Genomic DNA, 23,698 nt, shown 5'->3' with positions numbered 1-23,698 from the left:
GACCAATCCCTAATATTGTTATTAGGAGTGTAGGTGTAGTGTAGTGTAGTGGGATCGAGATCCTCTGCACTTCCAATTTTGCAATTCTTATGCAATGCTAGGTGCAGAGTGCGACATTTGGTGCCGCTGATATGGACAGTCAAAATAAAGAGAGGTGTATCGATTTATGTTCGATTAAATTGATCCGAACAAAAAAACAAATCGACCAAACCCAATCAAAACGTACGAATTGTTATTTTGAATTTCAAAATCGCTGAAACCCTACATTGCGATAAACCCTTCCCTTCTCTTTCGCTTCCCCTTTTCTTTTTCATTCTCGTTCTCTCGCTCTGTCTTCTTCTCTCTCTGTTGTATCCCTTCCATACTCGGACCGTTCATTCTCTTACATGTTCTCACTGATCTCTCTCTCTTACATTCTCTCGCTCTCTCCCTCTCGGTTCTTCATTTGGTGAACAGTATTCGATCCGTTGTGGCTGATTCCGAACTAAAACGCACCTGCAACTGGTTCAGAGCGCGAACTCCTGCAACTGAGCTCTGTAAGAGAGTTTCCTGCAACTGAACCCTAAGGTATGAAGTACGATGTGGTTCCCTGTTTATTACCCTTTTTTTTTTGTGCTACAGAGGAATCTGTCATCTGTGTGGTACATTTTTTCAAATAAGTTTTCTCTTTTCTTCATCTCGATCTGTCTTGGTTCCCATTTGTGTATTAGTTTTCAAATAGGTTAAATAGGTTTCACATTGCTTCTATCCTGGTTGTCTGCACTCTGCAGCTCCCACGATTCTCTCTCTTGAAGCTGTAGACTTGATTTTGGTTTTGATTCCTTGAATTTATTCCAGAATTTTTCTGTAGACGTGATTTTGAGTTTTCATATATGCTTTTTTGAATTTCCTCTAGTGGTTATAGTCTATAGTTGTCTTTGATTCCTTGGATATACTGACCCATTAGTATTGGGAGGGGCAAAGATATTCTTTCAGCCAGCGAAGCACCAAAACAGTAGTCATAAATTGTTCCAACATGTCCAAATCCATGATGACAGAAAAGGAGAGAAATGACTTGCCTCCTTATTTCTCCAAGTCAAGATGGGTTCTAGTCCAGTGGGACTCACATCTTCTCACTGACCTCTAGCTAACTCTCTTGTGATCCTTGCTAAGATAGTCAGTCTGTGAACCATAGTTAGCAAACATGAAACAAAATGCAGGGGCTACCAGAACAGAAAATAACTTGTAAAAACCTAATTAAGGATTAGAGACCATCTAAGGCCCACACCATCTTCTTGGACTGATCAATTTAATTCAGCCAGCGTTGGACAGTTTATTGCTGAGGATTCTGATATGAGGGGTAGATCAGCTAGATGTGTCTCTAAAGATTGCGACTCTCCAACTCCACTCATCATTCAACTTATGGCTGTTTTCTTAAAAACCAATATTTTAAAGATGCCGCACACATTAACAAGGTGCAAATAAAACCTTAAAAAGATAATTAATTCTAAGAGTGATGATACAGAGGAAGGGCCAGAAACTGTACATGAAAGAGAGAACACATCGAGATTATTCACTGGGTGAGAACTAAAAAGGAAAATTTTCTAATGGTTTCTCATTCAGAGAGCATGATGTCTTTGGCCTAAAAAATTATCTTCTACAAATTACGTGAAACTCCTGTCCATAACCTTAACAGTCCTAAATTTTATTGGCTTGTAAGCAAAATTGCATATACTGACTGGTCTGTTGTGATGTGTATTAGCAGTATGAATTAATTAATGAAGACTAGCAACATGTAAGAACGACAGTGACTAGTCAAAAACTATCCTTTATTCACTAGTGACTTAGAATATACCACTGTAAGAACTGACAAGTTAGGGGCGTTGAACTCTGGCTGAATAAAAGAGTTTCAAATTTCTTATCTTTGATACCCATTACGCAGACACCTCATCTAATTCAATGTTCAGCAGGTTCATGTAATTAACGACACAGACTTTGCCAGACTTTTAACTCTAACAAGACTTCCATTTTTATTTTCAATCAGAAAAAATTAAAAATAGTTCAATCGATCATTGTTATATAGATTGCGATTAACAAAAGTTTAGTCATTAACTTGAAAAACAATCACTTTAAAGTTCAAAGATGGCAAACCATAAATTTCAGAGCTTTTGCTTGACCAAACATTCCGTATAACCATTCAAGTCACAAGTTCAAAGGCAACAGAAATAAGATACCTTCTTTTTTTTTTTTTTTTCTCTTTTTCTGTTTCATTTCTGCTTATGGGAGAGGAAGACGAATGGAAAAGTAAATTAAATTATGCTATCGTAATGCCAAGTGTCTAACTCCATTGTCAAGTTTAAAACTTAAAAATCTCACAAAAAAAGATAGAAGATTTGCTTAGAGAGAGATTTGCAGCTAGGGAGTTGTAGGCTAGTAGGTTGTAGCAGGAAACTCCAACTCGCCAAGGAGAAGAAAGAAGGTTAGGGTTCTACAGTTCAGTTTGTTCCAAACCCTCCTGAGAAACTTTTATCGGTTTGGGTTTTGTTATCGTTTAGTGTCTTTTGATTTTTACCGGAATTGGCGAGTTTTCTTTGACTCAGGAAAAAAAAAAAAACAAACGAATCAATGAGAGTCGGTCTGACTCGGCCCAAATCTTGTCCAAGTCCAAACTATCCTTCACTCTTCCCAGAGTCTCATCCAAGAGTAATAGTGGCCACTGGCGAAAGGATTTTGATGTAGATACAGTTGCACTTACTTGGTTGGACCAGCAGGACCGACTATGGAAGCTAAGGGCCAAGAAGAACCGGTCCAGCCCAGGTTTTTGGTCCAACAAGGGCTGGTAGTAGTTAGTTTTACATTATGTCTTTTATTTGTTTTTGAGTAGGATACATAGGAGGTAGAGAAGTAGGTTTATGTTTGGAGTCTAAGTAGGAGTTTATTTCAATATTAGAGTCTAAGTATGAGCAGCCTTTTATTTTCCCTTTATATACTTACATAACTCAATGTTTAATTTTTAGAGTGAATTTAATTTTTAGATTAGTGAATTTGTGCGTGGTGTATGATCCCCTTCCACCTTTTGTGCAATTTTCCCTCTTCTCCCTAAGGCTATTCTATCAATTTGGTATTGGAGCCGAAGGATCCCCATTCCTCCTCCTCCAATTCTCTTCTTCCATTCTCATCCCCTGTTCTGGTTCCAACAGAGACTGAAAAGAAAAAAAGAAAAAAAACCTTTTTGTCCAAGAGAACCAGAAACGATCTCTTGTTTCACCTCTCTCCTCCTTCTCTCCCAAGTTCCTCTTGTGATTGAACCCCTCTTCAAGGTTCCGGTAGCACCAAAAAAAAAGTGGGGGGGGGTAGTAGCACAGAAAAGGTAGCAGCAGGAAGGCGAGCGAAAAAAAAAAGAGAAAGTCGAGGAGAGGAAGAAGAAGAACAAAAGAAAGAAAAAGCCGAAGAAGAAAAGAAAAGAAAAAAAGAGGATAGAAATCAGAGAATAGAAGACAGAAGAAGAAGAAGAAGAAGAAGAACAGAAGAGAAACAGAAATCAGAAAAAAGAAGATTCAGAGAAGAAGTGAAAGAAGAAAGAAGAAGAACAGAAGATAAGAGTGACGAGAAGAAGAAGAGAAGGCGAGAAAAGCAAGAGGAACATACCTGGTTCGATCGGTTCTTCTCTTCCGTCGAACTCCGCCATTCCCTCTCGTTCTGTCTCCAAGAAGGAGAAGCACTCCTTTTATCGGTAACACAAACCCCACTCGTAGCCTCTCTTTTATTTACTTTATTGTTCAGTTTTTTCCACTTTACCCCTTCTTCATCTCTTAATTCCATTTCTCCCATAATTCTCTTTATTTCCAATTAGACCCTTTCTCCACATGTGTCTTCCTTTGTGACTTAAAGTGCACTTTCACTATTCACAGTTCTGCCATCCCTGTAAAAAAAAAAGGTGAGATAATTACCATTCTGCCATTCTCCTTTAAGTTTCCATCTGTTTACTATTTTACCATCATATTCAAGTGTAATCTTGCCCATCTCCACCATGGTAGCCAATAGTGAAGTTGTTCAACAACTGAACTACTATAAGGGAGAAAATTATGCAAAAATTGAAGCTATTATGACAATGATGGAATCCATGCAAGCTTTTATTGATCGTTTGGTGGCAGCAGATAAATGAAAGAGTCCCATTCAATCTGGGGATTCTTCCAACACCGTTCCAGAGGATCCACCACCACATCATACCCCACCGCCACCACCTTCACCACCATATGGAATTGGTAGATATGATGATGGAGCAGAAAGAGCAGCAAGATTGCATGTCCTTGATTTTTATAGAGACAATAATCCAGAACTGTACCTTGACTGGATTCACAGCCTAGAGAGATTCTTCAGATGGTAGGGGTTGACTGAGGCCTGAAAGATCCTATTTACAGAGGCCAAACTAAAAGGCACGGCCCGAATCTGGTGGATCAAGCAACAGCAACAAAACCGAATCCGAGGCGTTGGTTTAGTCACTACTTGGGCTGAAATGCATGAAGTCATGAACCGGAGATTCTTGCCTTCTAATTACAAGCAACGCATGCATCTCAGGTTTGCACAGTTGAAACAAAAGAATTTGACAGTGGAAGAATATGTTGCTACTTGCTAGGTTCTATTATTTAGCTACTTGTTCGGATTTTGAGTGGTATGAAGTAGTGTTGGCACAATTTCGCAATGGTTTGCACCCTCAACTTAGTGCTGCCCTTGCCTCTAGCTGATTGCCTACAATGAAAGACGCTATCTAGGTAGCATATCAGGTTGAGGAGAGTCTAAAATGTCCATACAATCGGCGGCCATTTATAGATGCTTTTCCTAGGGGTTCTAGTTCTATTCAGCCACAATCATCTCAACAGGAAAAGTCAATCAGTAGACCATAGGCTAGTGCTTCATTTATGGCATCTTCACGACCTAGCCGACTGTATTCTCTACCTCGTCATGATTCAGACATGTCATCTTCACGACCTAATCAGCCATTCTCCTCATCTCAACGTGGTTATGACAGGAACTTAGCATTTCCAAAGGAGGCTATTCAATTTTTCTCATGCAAGGGTTACGGGCATAGAGCTAATCAATGTCTTAACTGGTTGTTAGCCTACATCGACAAGGACAATTTTATACCCTATGCACCAGAAGAGTAACTGAAAACAGGAACAATAAATCTGGAGGCTGAATGTGATCATGATCCTAATGAGATTAATGATGGTGATAGTGATGGTGAGCCTCGATCGTTCTATGTGATCCATCCTCTTTTGACCACACAGAAGATTCTTGAGGAGGTCGATTGGTGCCGTAACAGTATCTTTCAAACCAGGGTGCGATACAATGACAGTTTGTGTGATGATTGACCCCAGTAGTTGTACCAATGTTGTTATTGAAGATGCCGTTCGCGAGTTGGGTTTGAAAACTGAGCCTCATCCGAATCCCTATAAGGTTGGATGGGTGAACAACAATAATCTGAAAATTCATGAAAGGTGTTTGCTCACTTATTCCATTGGTGGACTGATTGATCAGGTTCAATGTGATGTTTTCCCTCTAAAAGTTTGTCATATTCTATTGGGTCGCCCATGGTTGTTCGACAAGAAAGCCAAGCACTATGGATATGAGAATACATACACTTTTCAGCATGGTGGCCTCGAGATGAAGTTCCTTCCAGAAAAGTATCTTCCCCCTCTCAAGCTCGAGAAGACAGTTGATACTTTTATTATCAAATGCATCGACTCTGACGGCATTCTTGGACTTCATCCAAACTTGACGGAGTCGAGTTCTTTTCAGAATGGGAGAGCTGATGTAGATACAATTGCACTTACCTGGTTGGACCAGCAAGACCGACTGTGGAAGCCAAGGGCCAAGAAGAACCGGTCCAGCCTAGGTTTTTAGTCCAATAAGGGCTGGTAGTAATTAGTTTTACATTATGTCTTTTATTTGTCTTTGAGTAGGATACGTAGGAGGTAGAGAAGTAGGTTTATGTTTGGAGTCTAAGTAGGAGTTTATTTCAGTATTAGAGTCTAAGTAGGAGTAGTTTTTTATTTTCCTTTTATATACTTACAGAACTCAATGTTTAATTTTTAGAGTGAATTTAATTTTTAGATTAGTGAATTTGTGTGTGGTGTATGATCCCCTTCCCTCTTTTGTGCGATTTTCCCTCTTCTCCCTAAGGCTACTCCATCAGATTTCTTCTTCACCATAGTTGAATGAGAACTTGGTCCTTTGACAGAGCCCCCTATGAGGAACCACCTCCCCAGTGATTGAGCCGTTAACCTTGATATGGAAAGACACTAAAGAAACACATTCCATAATCCAATTAACCCGAGTAAAACAAAATCCAAGCCTAACAAGCATACGCTCAAGGGAAATCCATTCAACTTTATCATATGCCTTGCAAAGAACAAGTTTAAGTGCCATCAATCTATCCTTACATTTAATTAGAATTTTTCATATAATGCAACATTTCATGAGCAACATAAATGTTATCAGAAATGACTATGGAAGGAATGAAAGCACTTTGGAAAGTGCTAATGATGATATGCAAGATGGGTTTCAATCGATTTACAAGACATTTTTCAATGAATTTGTAAATGACAGTGAATAAACTGATAGGCCTGAAGTGACTAACTTTTTGCTTAGGAATAAGAACAATTATTGTTTTACTCAAGTTCCTAAGCATATGACCAGAACTGAACCAACTCACAACATTAATGACATCCTACCCAATAATACACCAATGACAATGATAAAATTTTGCTGGAATACCACCCAAACCAGGCGCCTTAAAGGCCCGTCTGAAAAACAATAGCCTTTATGACTACTGTTTTGGTGCTTTGCTGGCTGAAAGAATATCTTTGTCCCTCCCAATACTAATGGGTTTGTTTTGATCATTCTAAAATCCTCCCTTGTCCTCCCCAGGTTGGTAGGGAAGGGGGTGCTCCTGCAGGGATTTATTGCTCTTCATGCTTTTGAGTTGCAGTGATTGAATTCATGCATTTATCAGTATGGTTATTTTCTACCGTGATGGTAAATTGGTAATTCTGGGCCTATACATTCAGTGGATGTTATGAATAAAATGGAAAGGAAAATTTTGAAATTGATTTTTTGGGAGCTTATATAATGTCAGTTTCAGTTACTAATTGAGTTTTTGCAGAAAGCAAGGTGTTTTTTTTTTTGGTGGGGTGGGGTGGGGGGATACCTCAGACCATGAGTTCTCCTCGGGTTCAGTGGTGTATTGATTTGTTGTTATTGTATCATGTTTGAACCTTGAAGAATGCAATTATAGGGTGCCTGAGACTCTCAACTTGTTTTTTAGTAGTTGAAACCTGAGGTCATTCAAGTTTCAGTTGCAGTCCTTTGTTTAATGCATTTTGGTTTTGCTTGATTTTGCAGATTTAGCTTTCTGATCAGACAATGAGTTTAATTTCTCAAAATGCACTTCCAAAAAAAAGTGTTGATAAGGTTGAAAACCAGGAGTCCAAAGAGCCTGTATTTTTGGAAGGGAATGAAGAAACTGAAGTTACAAAAGAACCCAACTCTGATGGTTTCAAGAGTAAAAAGAGAAAGAAAGAGAAAAATGAAGATGAGAAGCAGTTAGAGATTGTGCAGGAAAAGGAAATGAAGAGGCTGGAGAACTTCTTGTTTGGGTCTCTGTACTCTCCAGTTGTATTTGGAAAGGAAGATGAGGAAGAAGTGAGAGATTTGACTGATGGGGGTCCTGCTTTGTTCTTTACAGATCGATCTGCAGATGAGGTAGTCTCAGCTTATGAGAAGGAGGTGGAATTTCAGGAGGAGGGCAATGATGAAGTCAAAACAATGGAGAAGAAACCTGTATGGGTGGATGAAGAGGAGGAAAAAACAACTGTAGATATCATGAAAGTTAGCAGACTGAGGAAGTTGAGGAAGAAAGATGATGATCGTTTGATTTCTGGTTCAGATTATGTGTCAAGGTTGAGGGCTCAGCATGCCAAACTGAACCCAGGAACAGAGTGGGCGCAACTTGGCTCACGATCAAGTGATTATGATCCTTCTGATGATGAATCTGATGAAGAAAATGGTATCGTGATGGCCCAGGGTTACAAGAATATTGAAGCTGATGATGATATCCTTCGGTCAAATGAAGACCTTGTTGTGAAGAGTGGTGCAAAGTTGTTACCTGGATTACTGGAGTACTCGAGATTGGTAAATGCAAATGCCATGGATCCCTCCAGTGGCCCCATAAATTCAGTTCAATTCCACAGAAATGCTCAGTTATTACTTGCTGCTGGATTAGATCGAAGGCTAAGATTTTTCCAAATTGATGGGAAACGAAACACTAAGATACAAAGCATCTTCCTCGAGGATTGTCCCGTTCGCAGAGCCATTTTCTTACCTGATGGATCCCAGGTTATTGCTGGGGGAAGGCGTAAGTTCTTTTACAGTGTTGATTTGGTGAAAGCAAGTGTTGATAAGATAGGACCCTTAACAGGCAGGGAGGAGAAAAGCTTGGAAGTTTTTGAGGTATCCCCTGATTCTGGTACTATTGCTTTTTTGGGTAATGAAGGTTATATTCTCTTGGTTTCAACGAAAACAAAAGAGCTGATTGGCACGCTGAAGATGAATGGGACTGCTAAAGCTTTGGCTTTTGCTGAAGATGGAAGGCAACTGTTGAGTTTTGGTGGGGATGGGCATGTCTACCACTGGGACTTGAGAAGGAGGACATGCTTTCATAAGGGTGTCGACGAAGGTTGTGTCTATGGTTCAGCTCTTTGTACCTCTCCAAATGGAAGTCTTTTTGCAGCAGGTTCAGAAACCGGGATTGTCAATATTTACAACAGAGAAGAGATCTTAGGGAACAAGAGAAAACCAATCAAGACTATTGAGAATTTAACTACGGCGGTGGATTATTTAAAATTCAATAATGATGCTCAGATATTGGCTATGTGCTCAACTATGCAGAAGAATAGCTTAAAACTAATTCACATTCCATCTTTCACTGTATTTTCCAACTGGCCCCCACCAAATAAGACTCTGCATTATCCTAGATGTTTAGATTTCAGTCCTGGTGGAGGTTTCGTGGCCATGGGAAATGCTGCAGGGAAAGTGTTCTTGTACAAGTTGCATCATTACCAACATGCCTAGAGTGATGGGAATGTAATATGAACATCTCAGCTGTCTTTTACGTGGCATTAGTATTCCAGATGCCAAATTTGAAAAGCTGCTTTGTAGCCGTGTGAAATGCTGCGGCAAAGGTGTTCTTGTACAAGCTTTCATAGGGTGGTGGTAATCTGAACTAAAATCTTTCTGTTTGCCCTTCATTGGTATGTGAGATGCCAATAGTTTGTGACAGCTGTTTTCGGTCCTAGCAGAGTATGAATTTTTGTTGGAGGATTATGTGTGGTAATTATTATTTAACTTACCTTGAACTTTTAGATTTTGTTTTTATCTACGAGTTCATTATTTCTTTTTGCTACTCATGGTACTTTGTATGGGGTGGCACTATTATGAGGGAGACAGTAATGAGTGTCTCCGGTAATTGATTTTGGCGACTGTCTTTTTTATGTTGGCCAGAGTATTGTAATGTCCTTTGATTGTTTCTGGCATTCATGTGTATTTTGAGTTAAATTATATCTGTAAAGCTTTTTGGACTTCAAAAGAAAAGAAAAAGTCACTTCAAGTCGACCATCATTTCAACAGGTTTTTCACATTAGGCATCTGTAAGCATCAACCTTATTCCAACTCCTGTAGATGCTTTAGCTTTAGAGGTTTAAATATAATTTACAGATGGCCTGGCTATATGGTTCTTCTATATCTTTTGTTTTGGTTTTGTTTTTAGAGTTCTTCCATACATGATACACCCACCAACCCACCCACCCACACACGCGGAGTCTGTTAACTTTGGTGCAGTAAGTTGTTTTGTTTAAGCTTTGATGAGTGTGATCTGCGATCTGCGAGGCCTTTGAACTAATTTTCAATATTTGTTGTGCAAATTGTATGTGAGTTTAAGATGTGTTCATTCAGGCTTGTCAAAGCCTTGCATGGATCATATAATTCAACTTCTAAGGTTTGGGCATGAGATTATTGCCCTTATTAGCTCCAAGAAGGTAAATAAACTAATGCAGTGCTTTCTCAATCTTGTGTAAAATGTAGATGACAGTAACGTTAAGTGACCTTTTTGGATAGCGACATTCAACACACTTTATCTCAACACATTCCACAAGGTCGTTGAGTTTGAATAAATATGGTTTTGCTCTTGCCTTGAGAGTTTGATAAATGCTCAAGCAGCTTTATGGTTGGTATGTCATCCTTTACTTGTGAGGAAAGTCAGATGGTGTGAAATGAGAGGACTTGTTCAAACCCTTAATTTTACGTTAGTTTCTCAGTTTGATTAGTGTGGTTCTAGAGGGTTGTTCTGAGAGCCTAGGGGCACCCGTTTGAGGGATATTGTCATCCCTACCTCATCATTGTAGCCTTTGAAGTGTTAAATTTCTGTTGAACGATGAGACATGAGCCTGTTTGGAATCTCCATGTAGCTGATCCCATTAAGTTGGGATAAGGTTTTGGATGTTGTTGATAGTGAGACATGAGCCTGCTTGGGAGCTTCATAGTGCCAAACACTGAGATTCATGTCTCCAATTGGCAGTTAATATTCTAATCTATGCATAAATTTTCTGATCAGAAAATCTTTTACTTGAAGCTTTTCCTTCTTAGAGTGAAGGTTTCTTGTGCCCTAGGATAAATTTCCACCATAGAATCATGTTTGGTAAGAGGAATGAACCCTAGCTGCTGTTCTTGGCTGTGGGGTGGGTTGTTTCCCTTTTAACACGTTGGACGTTCTCCTAGTTTGAAATACCAGTCAGCTGAAGTTTGAATATTTGCTTGCAAAATGTGACAATTGGCAACTTTAAAGGTTTCTCTTTAAGAGGGTCCTCAGCAGGGAAGATATGTTTTGACTCTCTAAGGGAATGAATGGGTTGAGGTAAAGTAAGATGTAGCTATGCGTGGGAGGGCAATTCCATCAATTTTTGGGATGTGAATGCTCAAAATGTTACCTTGCAGCTTCAAAATAAGGAGTAATGAATTAGTTCATGTTCAGTCAGTACATGATTGGTCAAACATCTGCTCAAACTTTTTTCAAGGAATGTAAGCTCCAGTCTTGGAAATCTTTTTCCTTATCTACATAGTTGATTGACTAACCAGATGTCCAGTATATATAAGTCAAAATTTTATCTTGTCTCAACTTATTCATGTATAAGTATAGTGGTTCTTTGATGAAATAGACATTGATTGCTAGTGTAGAAAATGACATAATAGGTAAGAGAAACTGATTATCTCTTCCATTCGATAAATTTTAGATAGACAAGATAATAAGTATAACTGGTTTATTTTTCTTTTCTTTCCTTCAATTACAAAAAATATAATTTCCAGCTTAGTTCCTTTTAGAAAACATGTTAATCTAACACTTTAATTTATGATTTCTAGTGGATACCCATTTGCGCTCTCCCATTGGAGGGCATATGAAACAAGACCAGTTAGCATTCTTCATCCCTTAAATTAAATACAATCTCTTAGGTAAAGTTTTTCACCCCACCAATCACTTGGGTCAGATAACAAAGTGTTCATGGCACATGGTAGTATCTAATGGGGCAAACTTTGTATACAATTTTTTTTCTTTTTTGGGTATCAACAAATTTTCCAAATCACCATCTAGTAGTAATGGGTCAAGTTTCAGGCCAATAGTAATGGGTCCATACATGTATCCGTGGCCTCCAATGGACTCTGTTTGAGGTCATACTTCACGAGTCCTTGAATGAACACAAAAAAAAATCAACCTTTCTTCAACACTTTATTTTCTTAACCACCTACTGGATTACAAGAGAATTTTGGGAAGAAAGGAGGAAACCATCACTAACACTACTAAAACTATGCATCCGCAGCCCCCAAGCGAACTCTGATTCGGCCAAACCTGCAAAAGCAGTGGGGATTGAAAGAGCATTGTTCCCAGAAGGTGAGGTCATACTGGCAAGAATCCATTAACTCCTCAAAGGAGGAGTAGCCCATCACTTCCATGTGTAGCCCTTGGAACCTGCTAGTATCTTTCTTCAACTTTCCACAAGCAATAACAATAGGAGACACAAGGCTCGGAACAAAACTTCTTACATGGAACCTTAGTAGAATTTCTCCAGACACCTGAACACGCATAAATCTCTTCTTCTCTATACAGTAAAGAAGAAGATGACTAACCTTTACACAGGGTGGATATTTGGTGTGACCACAACACCAGATATTTGCCATGTACGAGATTGAACTCATCAGAATCAGACCATGTAACAATCATCTTGATACGATCAAATCTGTACAACTCATTGCCCCTGGACTTATTAATCTCTATAAACCATATACGAGTGACATGAATATTCAATACCACCATAGTGACGATGATCAGAATGAAATTGATGATGATGCAAGGCCAAGTATCCCTTGATTAAAGTTAGGCTCAATTGAAAAAAATGAGGAAACATAATAGATGGAGGGAACTCTATAGTGCAAAACTTCTCATCATGGAGATCGAAAACGAGGATGATTGGTTGCTCCGAATTGGTGGAGGGATTCTTGATAATGCAAAAGAGTGCCCCATTCATGAATACCATCTGGTTGTTGAAATAAACTAAAGGGTGAGGGATCTCTATCTTTCTCCATGAACTTTCACCTAATGTAATAATCTCACATTTTGGCACATCTTGTTCATCAAAATATGGTTCCTCAAATATTCAAATTACCTTATACTTTCCAGTGGAATCTACACCAAAACCAATTAGACCAACACCACACCCAGCACACCCAGCTGATGGTGGCAACATCACACACTCTTTTGTGATTGGGTTGCATATGGATATGCCATAAAAAAACACAAGATTCCATAATTGAAGGGAGCAACCATGCAGAGTAAACCATTGCAAGACCCAACAATTTCGAAATTCCATTTCTTTTCTTCCTCCTCATACTTCCCCTTATACTCCAACTCAATGTGCTTTGCTTTCCACATATATTTTCCTCCATTATCTCTGTCTAATAAAAATAACTTACCATAACAATTGTGTTCTAAAAGAATTAGGCGGGGTGGTTGATTTCTTGATCTTTCAAGATGCAGATCAATGAATGATGAGTCTTCTTCTATCAAACTGAACCATGTCTTACACACAATCTTGAATCTCTTAAGAGATTCTATGGGGAGCATTGACAATATTTTTGAGAAAATATCATAAGTTAGATGATGGTGCTTCACTTCTTCTTCCATTTGGGTCCTTAAGAAAATAAAGGAAAATATGAACATATACACAAACAATAATAAAGCATCAATGCACAAGAGATCACAGACACCGGTCAATATGATCTTTTATATTAGTGGACTATATTAATCTTTAAACCTCAAATTGAACAGGGAAAGGTAATAGGGAAACATAGTCACTTGATGGATGGCAAATCCAAAGATGAGAAAAATATATATTATGATAAAGAAGGGGAAGTGTGGTTCCTGTGCAATAGCATCATATGGGTGGTCTTTTCACCCTCTCCCGGGTTCAGTCCTATGCTACTCCACAGAAACCATTTTTCCTATAATAAAATGCTACTATGAAAATAAATAAAAAATCAAAATTATTTTCTGAAATGCGAAGAGAGGATACTAATAGTTGAAGAAAGAGATGTTCTGAGAAAAAGAAATAGAGTATACCCAATAGGGAATCTGCCGGTTGGAGCTGGTAAGACACTCAAATCTCCATGGAAGATGAAATAGGGTTTAACCTTTAAGGACACTAGGTTTTCAGTTTTATATCAAAAATCCTATTTTGCCCTCAATTACTCCTATTGTGCACTGCTCAAGAGCAACTATAAGACTGTTCTAACTTAGATGGTTACCTCACAGGGGAAAAAAAAATCCAATAAAAGAAAGAAACGCACCTGCACTTTTGACTTAGAGAGGGAGAGTCCTTTGAGATAAGATAACAGAGATGAATAGGACTTGATCTTTCAATGAAGAATTTGGAATATATAAGGTTTCCTAACAAGAGGAGTGATGTGATGTGATGAAGACAGAAAGATGTGAGAGAGACGAAAACCCAATAAGGTTAACTGACAAAGAGTGATGCGATGAAGAGGGGAAGAGAGAGAGAGAGAGAGAGAGAGAGAGAGAGAGAGAGAGATTTACTACGTAGAGTAAGGACCAAGGGAAGGAGGAGATAAGTATAGAAATAGAAAGTAAAACGTGGAGAACTGAGAGAGGAGAGTTCTTAAAAAAGATTTAGAAATGCGTAAAAGAGAGAGAGAGAGAGAGAGAGAGAGAGAGAGAGCGTAGTTAGAAATTAGAGTATATATGGTTTCCTAATAGGAGGGAGAGATTCTAGTGGAGACAGTTGCAAGGTAAGGTTTGATATTGTCATACCAAAGACCCGTCATCCAACAGCAGCTCCACAGTAGAGACGTGGGGTATTGTGTAAAGTGTTAAAAATTTAAGGTGGTTTACGTAAAAAGACTAAGTTTCGAGTGGGTTTACGTGTAATACAAATCTCTGGGATGGGATTTATATGTAAAATTAAAACATATTAAATGTAATTTAATATGTTTGACCTATACGTTATAGCCGATACCCTTGCTAGGAAGGCCCAATCCATTACGAATAGGACTGTTTGGCTTATTTCCGATCCTTGTTTGTCTACGCCTGTGTTTCTAGACAACTTGAGTGTAATCCGTTATTCTCAATAGATTCACTTTCTATCAAAAAAAAAAAAAATGTAATTTTCTGAATTTCGCTAATTGTGGCTCTTTTCCTCTTATTTCTCGACGTAGGACGCCTTGACAAAAGGCAATTACTAACCTTGACCACTGTCAATAAAAATGCATTTAAAACATTTTAAAAGTTTTTCATTTTTTACTATTTAAAACACGTTTTATCATTTGTTTCCCAAAAATAGTTAAAAAAACAACAACCTCCAAGCATTCCTGTCCTAAACACATTCCATTTTTATGGCGTTTTTTAAAACTTGATTTTTTAACACAATATCTACTTAATTGACCATATATTTCTCTCCCGAACTACTTGATTCTTTCACCTACTTGAAGCTAACATAATAGACTATATTTCTCATGATATTACTTTTAACTCAAACTCAATTCAAGGACCCTGAAATTGAGAAATAAATTGACGTATTTGCTGAAAAATATTTCTTAAGTGATGACTCTTAACTCTAACTGAACATATAATACTTCGAGAGTGTATTGACTATGTTGACATCAATGAACAATACCATAACCTAGCCATATTGCTCAATAAGACTTTGGGCATGTGTGGTGTATGAATTTAGAATTGGTGTAATGATATTCAATGATATGTCTTATAACTTATAATGAGACATGAGATGTATAGGAATTAATGTTAGATATTGTAGTTGTTTTGAAGACTAGATGCAGATATTCATATAATAATTACTTAATTTATATGAGTATACTACCGTTTTTTAGTCCCATTTGTCTGAAATCTACACGTTTAAAACTCATACCGCCTGTATCATTCGAAAAAATTTACTGTTTAAAATCCATACCGTCCATTTCCATTTTTTTTGCCATTCCCACTTTTGCTAACAATGGCCTTGACCCTAAGAGAATGCATGGATCCCAAGGTGGCAACTTGACAACAATGTAATACCCCGTCTAATTTTTCACATATTAATTTATGGGTGTGTTGGATCATTGCAGGAATGATACCAAAACTTCTCTTCTTGCAATGGTGATGCGGGATTTGAGAGGGCATTCAGGTGCGAAGGTAATTGAGAAATTACCTTTGTACATTTGATACATGTAATGAATGACATGGTAAGTACGCCTTATATAAATGATTTGGGGTTTTATACATTAAGGGGCTTAATTGCCCAATGGTGATGTTGCAAATGCACGAAGAAGCAAATGAAATGGCAGTTCCCCATTTCTTTTTGTTTATTGGAGAGAAAAGAAGGAAAGGAGAAACAGTGGAAAGCCAACGATTTGGCTTCTCCCCATTTCCTGTTTTGGGTTGTTAAAACAAAGGAGGAAAGGAGGGTCTTCGAAAGGTAGGGCTTCTTCCCAAATTTTGTATTTGATTTTAGAGTGATTTTAGGATTTTAGGGTTCATTTGGTTTTGAGTTCGACTCCTCTTATCTCCTTAAGATCACTTATACGGGGTGTATGATTCTTATTCAACCCGATCCATGCGATTGTGAGGTTAATATGGATCCACAGGACTAGTCAAGCTGAAGACTAGGATACCCGTTGTTGGGAAAAAAAAAAGATGTTATACATTCTCGATTCTTGGTGGCTTAGTTGCTGGTAGCTACAGTAGGGTTGCATAAAGTTCATTTTGATCCTATAAAAATTATTCAAACTCTTAAAGGGTGTTGTGATGATGTCTTACATTGATGTTTCATAACAATATTTATTGTCTATACTGTCATCTGTCTTTGGATTTACTACTGTTGTTCCAAGCAAATAGCATTAGTGGGTTTGGTCTTTGGTGTAGTGAACATTCTAATGCTTTCCATTTGAGACAGTAGCAGCACGTTAAGACCTTGGTTCATTTGTGGGCACTCCATAAGAGGCAGCAGGTGATGCCAATGGTTTTGTCTTCATTCTTCATTTTGTCTATCTATAGGGAGGGGGGGGGGGGGGGGGGAATTAAGAATAAGATGCAGTTAATAAAGTATTATAGAGAAGTAACATAGTATACCCCGCCACATTTTCTTAGTCAGACAAAAGGCCACATCATATTCCCCATCGAGATAGAGTAGAATCCATTAACTCTCCTAAGGAGGAGTATCCCACCACTTCCAAGTGTAGTCCTTCAAACTAGTGACTGGTATCTTTCTTTGACTTGCCACAAGCAATAGGAGAGACAAGGCTTGGAACAAAACTTTCTGCTTGGAACATTGATGGAATTCTTCCGGACACTGAAATACGAGTAAATCTCTTCTTCTTTGTACAATAGAAGAGAAGATAGCTATCCATTAGTGGGTTTGGGAAATGGGGTATACCAAAAGGCCTGATGTTTAGTCTATACAAAAGCATGTCATTGCTCAGCATACCCACAAGTTTGAAATCATCAGCATCAGCATCAGCATCAGCATCAGCATTACCACGATCTGAAGAAGGCCATTTTACGACCATATTAATAGGATCACATCGGTACAACTCAATATCCTTGGACTTATTAATCTCTGTGAATCATATATGAATGATAAATAATTGAGCACCGTATGCACCATATTCATAGTGATGCAAGGCTAGGTGACCCTCGATTAAAGTTAGGCTCACTGCACGAATCTCTGGCAACTTTATAGATGGAGGGAACTCTATAGTGCAAAACTTCTCATCATAAATATCAAACTCAAGGATGATTGGCTGTTGTGAATGGGCGGGATTATCAATAATCCAATAGAGTGCACCATTCATGAATGTCATTTGGTTATAAGCAGAACGGGTATAAACTGACTGATAAGGGATCTATATCTTTTTCCATGAACTTTCACCTAATGTTATAATCTCACATTTCTCACATTCCATCAGATCTTCATCATAATCACTATCCCAATGGGAATGCGTCTTTTCCTCTTCAAATATTCGAAGTATTTTCCTGTGGAATCTACACCAAAACCAATTAGACCAACATATTCCCCAGCTATTTCTGACAACACCACACACTCTTTTGTGATTGGGTTCCATATGCATATGCCTCGGAAAAATTTGGATCCATAACATAAATAAGATACCATGCAGAGCAAACCATTGCAAGACCCAACAATTTTGAATTCCCACCTATTTTCTCTGTTCTCAAATTTGAAATCCCACTTATACTCCAACTCAAGCTCCCTTGCTTTCCACATATAGTTTTTTCCCTTATCATTGTCCAACAAGATTATCTTATCTGCCCCATAGCGTTCCCAAAGAATTAAGCGGTGGGTTTGATTCTTTGATCTTTGAAGCTGCAATTCAACGAAGGATGGGTCTTCTTTTATCAAACTGAACCAGCTCTTACAGACACTCTTGAATCGCATAAGAGACTTTATAGGGAGCATTGACAATATGTTTGAGATAATCTCAAAAGGTAGATGATGATACTTAACTTATTCTTCCATTTGGATCCTTAAGAAAATAAACGAAATAAACATAAACAAAATGCATAAACAATAATAACAATCAAAGCAAAAAAAAAATACTTAGGATGCGTTTGGTAACGTTCTATTGAAATGTTTCTGGAGTTTTTTCATTCTATTGAAACAAAAAAATGGAATAAAATGTTTGGTGCATCATAGAAGACTTTCTGTTTTTTTGGAAACAAAAAGTAAAAAAAGACCAGTAGAAACTAGAATAGCTGTTCCGTCTTCCCAGTTTTGTTAAAAAAAAAAAATACTATTTGTAGGATTTTAGGGAAATTGTTCTTGATAAATTTGTCTCTCGCTCTAGCTCTTCATTTTTCACAATTTCGCTCACAAAGAGGAGAGAAGACTTGTGTTTTAAAACCGTTTAAGAAACAAATTCATCAAACACCCTTTTTTTGTTTCGATTTTGAAACAAAACGTACGTTACCAAACGCAACCAATAAAAGAAAGGAACTTATATAATTTTTTTTTTTAATAATTACTTATATAAATTCCTAACAAAAGAAGTATAAATCAAAGCATCAAAAAAAGAAAGGAACGCACCTCCACTGCCTTTCTTCGAGGAGTCATGATCTTCATGCACAAACGACTTAATTATTTGGGCTCTCAGCCCAGTTCCATTGATCTTCCACTAACCATCACAAGGGAGATAGGGAGAGTCCTTTGAAATAAGATTATAGAGATCGATAGGACTAGGTCTTTCAATGAAGAATTTGGAATAAATAAGGTTTCCTAACAAGAGGAGTGATGTGATGAAGAGGGAAAGACGTGAAAGCGAAGGAAACCCAATAAGGAGAGAGAGAGAGAGAGAGAGAGATAAGTATAAAAATAGAAAGTAAGTACAACGTGGAGAGCTGAAAGAGGAGAGATCTTAAAGAAGATATAGAAATGCTTAAGAGTAGTTAGAATATAAATGGTTTCCTGATAGTAGGGAGAGATTCTAGTGGAAATAGTTGCAAGGAAAGGTTTGATCTTGTCATACAACTCATACCAAAAACTCTCCATCCAACACCAGCTCTACACTAGAGATGTGAGGCATTGTGTAAAGTACTAAAATTTTAAGGTGGTTTATGTAAGAGAGTAGTTTTGTAGGGTTTATGTGTAATACAAATCTTTGGGACAGGGTTTATATGCAAAATCAAAACATAATAAATATAATTTTTCTGGATTTCGCCCATTGTGGCCTTTTCCACTTGACTTTCCACTTAGGCCGTCTTGACAAAAAATGGAATCACATGTGGCACCTTACAACAGTGTAATATCCCGTCTAATTTAAATATTTTACTATCATATTATCATATCATACTATTATATAAGTACATATACTCATGTTTCCTAACTAATAATTTTTTACTTTAGTCATTTTGTTTATTTAAATATCTTATATTTTTCATTATTTTTTTTTCAATCCTTTTTATTTTTCTGATATTCTTGGTACCCTTAATATTTTTTAATTTTTAAATATTCTCTAAATTTTAGTTTTTTTATTCGAAAGTCTCTCCCTCCTCTCTTTCACGTTCCTCTCTTTTCTCTTCCAATATCTATATTTTAGGAGTTATTTTTTACCCAAAAAAAATCTATATTTTAGGTGTTGTTATTACCAAAAAAAAAAAAAAAAAATCATTCTAAATTTTCTCTCTCCTTCTCACATTCCTCTCTTTTAATCTATATCTTTCTAAAAATAAAAGTAAAAATAAAAACTATTTTTTAGGAGTTTTTTTTACCAAAACAAAATGGTCCAAAATTTTCTCCCCCTCTCTCTCTCTCTCACGTCATGCACCTCTTTTTTCTCTTTTAATTTATATCTTTCAAAAAAAAAAAAAAAAATTTCTATATTGTAGAAGATTTTTCTACCCAAAAAGTAAATCTAGATTTTAAAGTTTTTTTTACCAAAAAAAGAATTCTTTTTAGAAAAATTCCCTCCTCTTTTTCACGTCCATTCTTTCTAATAAAAGGAAATCTATACCTTAGGAGGTCTTTTAGTGGTAGCAGAGCGTCCGTCCCTCAAACTTATTTTCACTTTCTCTAAAAATAATCATACACGTGTAATTGGATTAATCCTTGCCGTCCAACAAATATGAACCTAATCACCGATTACTTGCTTTCACGGTGACACAATTTCTGTGAATTGGGTTCAGCTGCCGCCCCATCAAGAACTGCAAATGAATGGAAGCCCTAAAATCTTAGAAAATCTTTTGCTCATCGTCTTTGAAAAAGTTAATCAGCTCTGATTTCTAACCTCTTTGTCCTCTTATTCATCTTTTCTTTTATCTCATGTGTGTGAGAAGAGGGGAGATATTAAGTTCTAATGATGTATTCACTTTTTGCCTGCATTTCAATACAAATCAGGGCAGTCAGGCTCATAGCTGCATAGAACCACCTGGTCGTCCCCAATGCTTCTTCTTCTTCATCATCTATTGCAAATATTCCAGGAAATTTTGAATTCAAGTTGAACTCTCAAAGAATAACTGGTGACAAGTTACGAAAAAAATCGTTATGCAAGTACGAGGAAATGCAAATCAAATTGAATTCGGATCAGATTCACATACAAGAACTATCTCATACGTCACTGGTCCGTAGATTTGTTATCATACATGAGCCTGATCTGGTCTCAAATCATGATGGGTCAGTCGAGGCAACCGATCCTTTGAGAAGCCACAATTGAGGATTTTCGGGTCCAAGATGGTCGTTGGCGCCATCAATGTAGGGATCAAGATGGTGTCATTTATGCATAGCCAGTGGTGGCCTATAATCACATGGTTGTAACATCAAACAGACATATTGATTGCAGTTTCAAATAGCAACTGTTTAGCAACAGACAATCAACAATAGCCTATCGAATGGGGCTTAGCCACTTGGGCATCTTCAAAGAAGAAGAAACCTCAGACACATATCTAGGGCTTCAAGAACTGTCTCTCTCTCTCTCTTAGTGTGTGTGTGTGTGTTTTACTCCCACTAATCTGTCTCAAACTCAATACATAATAATAATAAATCTCACAGTTTGCTTCTCATTCTTTACATTGTGCTTCTATTCTTGTGATTGTGAAGAAGAAAACGCAGAGTGAAAGACTTTAGTCAATTGACAAGATATTCGACTTACCAAAACAGGGGATTTTGTGGGATAAGTCCAAGAGAGAATGAAGAAGAGTTAGATGTGGTTTACTAAAGGATGACCTTCTATAGACAGTCTCGTGTAAAATGCAAGGGAAACTTTTCAACAGTTCAGATTTAATGGGGTTTAATCTATGATTCTCTACCAAAATAGATTAGTATCTTTCTTTGACTTGCCACAAGCAATAGGAGATACAAGGCTTGGAACAAAACTTGTTGCTTGGAACATTGATGGAATTCCTCCCAACACTGGAATACGCATAAATCTCTTCTTCTTTGTACAATAGACAAGAATATAGCTATCCATTTCTGGATAATAGGAGTCACCACATCTGATATTTAGCCTATACAAGAACATATGATCGCTTAGCATACCCCACAAGTTTGAAATCATCATCATCATAATGATCTGAAAAAAAGGCCATTTCACAACCATATTAATAGGATCGTAGATGTACAACTCATTGCTCTTGGACTTATCAATCTCTATAAACCATATATGAATGATAAATAATTGAGCACCATATGCATCATATTCACGATGATGCAAGGGTAGGTGACCCTTGATTACTGTTAGGCTCAATTCATGAAACTGTAGAAACGCAACCCTAAACGATGCAGAAGATAATGGAAAAACAAGAACAAGCAATGCACACAGATCTACGAGTTTTAGAAAGATTACCTATGTCCTTGGTGAGATGAGATCATACTTCATTATCAATGGAGAATAAGGTTACAACGTTCATCCTAACACCTCTCAGTGTTACTTGCATTACAGAGAGAGAAACCTTCACTACAAATATATAGCGAAAAACTCTAATCCGGAAATCGTCTTGCCTGTCGAGGCGCTGCACTAGTACTCCCTGAATTTAACTGTGATAGAATACAAGACATCGTATACCAACAAAAACTTGGGCACCTTTATAGATGGAGGAAACTCTATATTGCAAAACTTCTCATCATAAAGATCAAACACAAGGATAATTCGTTGCCGCGAATCGGTGGTAATCCAGTAGAGTGCCCCATTCATGAATACCATTTGGTTATTAGCAAACCGGTTATAAACTGACAGGTAAGGGATCTCTCTCTCTCTCTCTCTATGAACTTTCACCTAATGTTATAATCTCACATTTCTCACATTCCAACACATCTTGCTCACAATCACTATACCGGTAGGAATGTGTATTTTCAACCTCAAATATTCGAATCACCTTGTACTTTCTGGTGGAATCCACACCAAAACCAATTAGACCAACATATTTCCCAACTATTTCTGACAACACCACACACTCTTTTGTGATTGGGTTCCATATGCTTATGCCATAAAAAAAATTGTATCGTATGCGAGAAACCATATCGAGCAAACCATTGCAAGACCCAAAAATTTTGAATTCCCACTTATATTCTATATTCTCAAATTTGAAGTCCCAGTCATACTCCAACTCAATGTCTCTTGCTTTCCACATATAATTTCTTCCTTCATCATTGTCCAACAAAAGTATCTTATCTACCCAATAGTGTTCAGAAAGAATTAGGCGATGTGGTCAATTCTTTGATCTTTCAAGATGTAATTCAACGAATGATCGAACTTCTATCAAACTGAATCAATCAAGGAGTCGAATATAGCAAAGCCATTGTACTTGTCATCAATGGGGGGCCTTCGAGGGTAGGGGATGGGAGAAATCAATAAATTCCCTACAAAAAGAGTTATAAACACAACTTTCAATTTTTTTGAAGAAAAGACATAAACTATATCCTTCAAACAAGTGAGACAACATTGTATACTGATATCTACACATGAAAAATGGTGGTCATTTAGGGTTTAGGGTTACTCCACAGAAACCATTTTCCTTATAATAAAATGTTACTTTGAAAATCAAAATTATTTTGAGGAATTTACTAGTTGAAGAAAGAGATCGGTTTAAGGGAAAAAAAAAAAAAAAAAAAAACTACACAGTAGGTAATCTGCCGATCGGACCTTGTAAGACACTCCATCTTCGTGGAAGAAGAAATAGGGTTTAAGCCATTTAAGGTTGCTATGCTTTCAGTTTTATACCAAAATTCCTATTTTACCCTCTCTTGAACCTATTGTGCACTGCTCAAGGGCAACTATAAGACAATGTTCTAACTGGGATGATTAACAAAACAAAATCTTAAAATAAATTCCGAACAGAAGAAGAAAGAAAGTAACCCACCTGCTTTTTGTTTAATCTTAGGTCTCATACAATAATCTCCAAGTAAACAACACCCAGGGTGAGAGGGAGAGTCCTTCGAAATAAGATTCTTGAGATCAATAGGACTTGGTCTTTCAATCTTGAAATAAGGTGATTTCCATAAAAAAAAAATTATGAATGATGTGATGAAGAAGGAAAGTGAAACACCACAAGATCCCCAAGCCATGTCAAGTTTCAATCCAAATAGAGTTTACCACAAGT

The 23,698-nt window shown here is 37.4% G+C and overlaps 1 protein-coding gene across 2 annotated transcripts; it reads left to right on the top strand.

Moving 5' to 3' along the window:
• Positions 1–208: 208 nt before the first annotated feature.
• LOC122079184 (U3 small nucleolar RNA-associated protein 18 homolog) lies at positions 209–9,530 on the top strand. Of its 2 annotated transcripts, XM_042645453.1 has the most exons (3): positions 209–567; positions 6,910–7,017; positions 7,384–9,530. In XM_042645453.1, the coding sequence occupies exon 3, from the start codon at positions 7,405–7,407 to the stop codon at positions 9,109–9,111; it is 1,707 nt and encodes a 568-aa protein (XP_042501387.1). In that variant the 5' UTR covers positions 209–567; positions 6,910–7,017; positions 7,384–7,404; the 3' UTR covers positions 9,112–9,530. The 2 variants fall into 2 exon arrangements, with proteins under 2 accessions (XP_042501387.1, XP_042501379.1); XM_042645445.1 differs by lacking the exon at positions 6,910–7,017 and having other exon boundaries at positions 210–567.
• The last annotated feature ends 14,168 nt before the right edge of the window (positions 9,531–23,698 follow it).

The sequence above is a fragment of the Macadamia integrifolia genome, chromosome 1 (genome assembly GCF_013358625.1).
Source record: "Macadamia integrifolia cultivar HAES 741 chromosome 1, SCU_Mint_v3, whole genome shotgun sequence".
Classification (NCBI taxonomy): Eukaryota; Viridiplantae; Streptophyta; class Magnoliopsida; order Proteales; family Proteaceae; genus Macadamia; species Macadamia integrifolia.
Note: the sequence above shows the minus strand (reverse complement) of the source record. Positions and strands in the feature narration are given on the sequence as shown.

What these genes read in the sequence shown, in the direction of transcription:
- LOC122079184 (XM_042645453.1), top strand. Translation starts at nt 7,405, where the DNA reads ATGAGTTTAATTTCTCAAAATGCACTTCCAAAAAAAAGTGTTGATAAG.